Source organism: Crocodylus porosus, unplaced genomic scaffold (assembly GCF_001723895.1).
Source record: "Crocodylus porosus isolate Cpor-Errol unplaced genomic scaffold, CroPor_comp1, whole genome shotgun sequence".
NCBI classification, from domain to species: domain Eukaryota; kingdom Metazoa; phylum Chordata; order Crocodylia; family Crocodylidae; genus Crocodylus; species Crocodylus porosus.
In genome coordinates this window covers 38,373,100-38,379,314 of record NW_017728943.1, presented here as the reverse complement: position 1 = coordinate 38,379,314, position 6,215 = coordinate 38,373,100, and the positions used below count along the sequence as shown (strand labels likewise).

At 42.3% G+C, this 6,215-nt stretch overlaps 1 protein-coding gene across 1 annotated transcript in view; it reads right to left on the bottom strand.

The window, feature by feature from the left end:
- LOC109319549 overlaps positions 1-5,584 on the bottom strand; it is a 16,358-nt gene extending 10,774 nt beyond the window's left edge. Inside the window, exons 1-2 of the mRNA XM_019549181.1 lie at positions 5,296-5,584; positions 1,618-1,731 (exon numbers count right to left, since the gene is read on the bottom strand). Of these exons, the coding sequence (XP_019404726.1) occupies positions 1,618-1,723 (106 nt within the window). The 5' untranslated portion in view covers positions 1,724-1,731; positions 5,296-5,584. The remainder of the gene's footprint in view (positions 1-1,617; positions 1,732-5,295) is intronic.
- Between the last annotated feature and the right edge of the window lie 631 nt (positions 5,585-6,215).

The following is a 6,215-nucleotide window of genomic DNA, read 5'->3' as shown; positions in this document are numbered from 1 at the left end:
AAGGACTTTTTGTTATCCTTAATCCCAGAAGCTAATCTAAGCTCCAGTGCTGCTTTAGCCTTCCTTACCAAATCCCTACAAGCTCAGGTCAGGGAGGTGTACTCCTCCTTGGTCCGTGCCCCCTGCTTCCACCGCCAGTACGATTTTTTCTTTGCCCTCAGGCCAGCCTGGATATCCATGATCAGCCATGAAGGTTTCTTGGATGCTTTTCCTGCCTTCCTCAACTCAACTGCTTTAGTCTAGAGAAGAGAAGACTGAGGGGGGATTTAATAGCACCCTTCAAGTACCTGAAGGAGGGTTCAAAAGAGGATAGAGCTGAACTGTTCTCAGTGGTGGCAGATGACAGAACAAGGAGCAATGGTCTCAAGCTGCAGCAAGGGAAGTTTAGGTTAGATATAGGAAAAAATTTCTCACCATGTGGGTGGTAAAACACTGGAACAGGCTCCCAAGAGAGATAGTGGACTCTCCATCCTTGAAGGTTTTCAAGACTTGGCTAGACAAAGCTTTGGCTGGGATGATCTAGTTGGGGATGGTCCTGCTTTGAGCAGGGGGTTGGACTAGATGCCCTCCTGAGGTCCCTTCCAACCCTCATTTTCTATGATTCTAAGCAACATCCATACCTGACAAACTCTCCCTCGTCCCGAGTGGAAAGCTGGTGGCACTGCTCTGTATAAAAACCACAGAAAGTAGATGTCCTTTCCTGCTGCCAAGGCCCCGGGTGCTACACAGCTGCTACGTGGAAACTTAGTGGGCACATCTACATGTTCATTAATGCTCCTTAGATATTGTGTATTTAGTTTAGTACTTGCTTAATAAAGTACTAACTAAATGCAGAGTAGGTAGAGTTACTGCACAGTAGTGCCGGCTTATAGTTATATTGTGATACTGACTGTGCATTAGCCTAACAACACTGTGCAGCAAGCTATTAGCATGGTTTTTAACCAGAATGCTAATGCGCAGTGTTATTAGACTAAAGCCTAGTAAGAGTCTCATGTAGATGTGCCCAGTGAGTACAGAGGATGCAAAAGTCTCTGTTATGTGTGTCACGCCCTAATCCAAAGCCCACCAGGGTTAAAAGAAACATGGCCTCTAGCTCTGTGGGACTTTGGCTGAGGCTCATATAGGCCAGGCTGAATTGCAGCCAGTGCCCCATGAGGGTTTCCCTTCTGCAGGGTTCATGGCCCAAGGGAATGAGGAGGCAATGGGGCCATTGCGTAAGTCCCCTACACACAGGACAGTAAAGCTGGCTGAGTGGGAGGTATAAGCCAAATTGTGTAAAGGAGCAGAGTAGAAGCTGGCATACTGATTTCGTGCTGATGGGAGTTCCAAAAGGCTTTTGCCAGGATGTCCTCTGCTACTTTCTGAAGAAGGGCAGCTCCCACCATTTCTTAGGGTATGGATACATGTACAGTTGGAGCCTTTTCAACAAGAGAACATTTCACAGGACAGCAGGAACAATAGTAATGTAGTAAAACTGCTCCAACTTAAATACTGGATGAAGCAGAACCCCTGCCACTAAGTACCTCATTCATAAACCCCCTGAACTGGAACACAAGGAGTAGTGGGTCACTGGAATAAAAACGACGGGGCAGAAATAGCAACTGCTGCTTGCATTACCTTTGAAGAGTCCTGTACCAGCTCCAACATTAAACACCACCGTGATTATGTAGATGGCAAAAGTCAGAAACATTATAAAGATCTTCAGTTTGTTGTGTGTAAACATCTTGCAGGCTGAAAAGGAAAATGAGAATAAGAGATGGAGGCAAAATAGATTTCAGTCCCCTGCATGTTTGTATAACTTGGGCCACCTCCATGGCCTTGTATCTCCAGGGGAGTCAGAGGCTCCATCAGATCAATGCATCAAAGGGACATGTGACCCTCAGAGAATGTTTTCAGAGCAAAATGAAGTTATAACTGAAAGACACACTAGAGAAGCGATTCCCAAACTCTGACAGATTGCGCACCGCCAATTTAAAATGATACAACCAGAAGTAACACCAGCAAATTTTCCAGTTCAGCCTTAAGTACCACCAGCAAATTTTTGTCATATAAAGTAATTATAATAAATCCATTACTGTGTACCACTGACAGGTAGTCTGAGTATCACTGGTGGTACAGGTACCAGAGATTGGAAACCGCTGTACTAGAGTATTTGTGCTAGCTTACTTGAGATAGCATGAGTGAGGATACATATGAAAATGCAGTGGCCTGGGCTTAGTATAAACTAGCAACCAGAGCAAGTTCCCAAAGCCTTAGAAAGGTTGGTATTCTGGTAACCACATGCAAACACAATGCCGTGTGTTCACTGGTCTTGTTATTTGTACTGTTTAGATCAGGGGTGGGTAAAATCTGGCCCATGGGCCGGATACGGCCTGCCAGACCATCCCATCTGGCCCGCAGGGCCCCTAAAAAACTTAGAAAATTAATATTTATCCCATACTTTCTACCTAGTTTGATCAATGACGAAATAAGGAGCAACTGGCAATCATGTTATCATCAATGTGCAACATCTCATTAGGGTCCAAGTAGCTCTTGTTTCAAGGTATTCTGCAGGCGCAGGCAGATATCACTGCTACGGTTACAGATACTTATACTACATTTGGAAGATTTTTATTGCAAACATAGGGCTAGAAACTCACATTTTAATGAAAGCTGAAAATCCCTAGAGCATAATGGCAGATTCCAGTAGATGCTGAGGCTTTGGTCTTACCCAGTCTGAGAACTGTTGCTCCACTGTAACTTAACTGACTTATGGGATTTGTTGCAGAAATCCCCTGGTATAAATGGGATGATAATCAGGCCCTGTGAGCTGTAGGTTATTGCCAACTCTCATGATTTTTGGCATTATTCTCAAAGTCTACACTTCAGGAATGTGAAAACCTGAGCTCTTTCTTTTATATATATTTATATTTATGTGTGTGTATATATATATCTATATAGATATATATGTAAAAGAAAGAGCTCAGTTTTTCACATTCCCAAAGTGCAGACTTTAAGAACAATGTCAAAAATCATGAGAGTTGGCAACACTTTATATTCACTGCCCTCGTGAGCTCTGCTTCCTGCAAGATCAGTATATGGAAGCAGGCCAAAGGTGTCTTACTCTTAGTTCTTAGGACACCCAGGGGCCGTATTAATCTGCAACGTAAATTAGAGCAGGCTAACGATAGCTTTACTTTATGCATGGCTGTTTGAAGACCCAAGGGGCTCTTCTGGCAGCAAGAAACTGTTGGAGTGTAAAGATGTCCAGAATCTTAGTGCTTGTTCTTATATAAAGAGCAAGTTTCTAGCCCTCCTGGCAGTGCAGTAAAGCTTGGAAAGCTGAAGAAAGAACCATCTAGCTCTAGCAGATCAGAAATTGGGGTGGGGAAGGCAGGCAGAGGGAGAGCTGGTGCTGCTGCAGGAGCAAAACTCCCACTGGGCCTGTTCATCCTTGGTATAACTCTTGATAAAAAATTATTTTTACTTTACACTGATACCAGACCTGAGCTTAGCCAAAAAGGCAAAAAACAGTTGGACCCCCTCCTGAACTGTCACTGGGGACTGCGTGTTCTTCCTCTATTATTGCTATGGGCATTGCAACTGCACTGGCACCTCCTGGAGCTGAAGGAGGACCAAGGAGACACAGCCAAGAGTTAAACTAAGCTTTCTTCCACCGCTTGTCTGAGCACACGCGTGTGCGCACACATATTATACACACACAGTAGGGAAACAGTGGAATGTTGTGACAGAAAAAGCAGAGGATTATTTAGCTATTACTCTCCTCCCTCCCCTAAGCAGTAAGAGCTGAGATCTTGTCCCTTGTCTGCTGCATGTGGTATTTTCTTGATCCATGATTGAACTCTCACTTCCCTTACTACACATCTGTGATTCAGGAGAATCTATGCTAACATCACTCAAGCAGGCATACCTGGCTTTAGGAAAGCTAAGCCCTGACCAGTATCATCTGTGTACCGAACACACCCCAGTGCTATAGAGGCAGTATGCTGAATGCAAAGGTAACGCCTTCCGCAGGCAACACAATTCCAGACGGGCAGAGTACAATCAGAGCAACCAGGCTACATGGGCAATCTGAATCCAACTTATTCAGAGGAGCAATGCAGAAGGGGCAGTATAGATCAGACTCACCTGTCGCTATAAAGCAAGGGTTTTTATGAATGGAACAGTTCACAAACACCTGTACAAGGGCCTGCAACTTGGTCTTGTTTTCATTGCCATTGTATTTGTGCTCCCTCAGGCGGGCCTGCCTTTTTGCCCACTTCAGAAGTAAAGCAGAAACTTAGAAAATGTCATACTCCACCTTTACTGGTTCATTTTACTTTCATACAGCTCTTTTGTGTCTATCTCTTTCATACTGTGATTCCTACAAAGTAGTCATTTCTTTTAACTGTGGCATTACCATTCCATCTATAAGCCAGAAATAAGATATGAAGTGCTTTCACAGTCTCAAGGTATTTTTAGATTTTAAAAATCTGCATCACATTTTCAAAAAGGTGATGTTATTTGGGAAACCTTGATTATATCTTTTAGGCAAGGATTTGACATCTACAAAATATATTATGACTCTTACATTTTCATATTTTAGGCATATGTTTTTTCTCTATTCCACTGACACTAGAGTTTTATGGCTCATTTGAGTAGTAACTGCAATTCCTTTAAATGTGATGAGAAATAACAAGTGACTAGTGCTGTATTGATTAAGAGAGAAACTAGTAAAATCCACTTCACACTTGAGTGGGCAGTTTTTTAGTACTATGCTTTGATCACAAGTTAAACCACACTCAAATACATCATCTGGAACTGGCAAAACAGACTTCCTTTTCCTCTGTTATATCCATACTAGCTTTGTCCCGTGTTGTTTTCCTCTATCAGACATGTACATTTTTATTATCAATTTCTTTCAATTAAAGTACTTGATCTCCTGTGCAAGAGAGATCATTCAAATGAAAGGATCAGAGTCTTATCTGGATTGTGCCACCATAAATCTGGAGACATTCCATCATCTCAAGCAAACATTTTCTGGATTTGCAATGGTCTAGCTAGGCTCATAATCTAGGATCACCCCTCTTTACTGGCATATTTGAAAGACGTTTGGCTTACAGAGCACTAGGTAAACAAATACTTCCTTCTAGAAATCTGGGAGTGAGATATTATTTTAAGATTTACTATTTTCATTAGCTACCTTTCACCTCCTGCCTCCTTTTGATTCATGGTGGACATAAAGGTCTTCCTCATTTTCCCATTTGCAATTAGAGGTCACACACACTGTTCAGAATATTAAGAAATATTACTCACATTTTTCCTCCCAAAGCTGATCTTTGCAATGCCTTTTAGCTGTGGTTTTGCTACTCTCAAAGCTGGAGTTTCACTTTGTCTTTAGGAATTGCACCTCTCAAACCCCCGTATACAGGAATTTATACACGTTTAGGAAGATCAATATCATGCATTATTTAGAAAGTAGTGGGTATTAAATAAGCTTTTTGCTCAGCACAGGATTGGCTGAGGCATCTTGAAAGCAAAAGCTTATGCAAGAGAAACAAGATTACTTAACTAAGTTCTGTTAAGGCAGCCGGGGTACTACTGCCAGCCTACAAACTTGCTGACGGTGACAGTAACTAGCAAGCACATGTTTTTCAGCTCCCTCTTATTTTGTGTTTTGTTATTCCCGTGTCATGGGAAATGAATCTAGCACTCTGCAATTTAATCAAAAACAAACAGTAACAAAGTATTGTAGTAAACAGAGACAATGGTGTATGTGAGACAGCCCCCATATGTTCTGTAGGTTGCAGGCATTACTCCAAAATATCCAGAATTCCAGCATCACTTTTAAAACATAGCTTCTTTTTTAGTTAAATCCCCCAAATGTGGCTTTTAATAAGCATATTCATTTGCTTCTCCATCGCCCCTGCACTTCCGTTGCTATAAAAGTACGGGAAGGAACATAACGTTCCTACTGGAAAAAAAGAAAGCTTGCCAGATCCCTCCCATCTTCAACCAGGATTTACTGACTCTTTTTTGTTTGTTGCAGTTATTAGCCAAAAAGAGGAAAATAAGGACATTTAAACAACATCCCTCAGTGACTCACAGAATTGCAAAAAGTTAAGGTTGGCAGAGACCTCAGGAGGTCATCTAGTCCAACCCCCTGCTCAAAGCAGGTCCATCCCTAACTAGATCATTCCAACCAGGGCGTTGTCAAGCTGGGTCTTAAAAGCCTC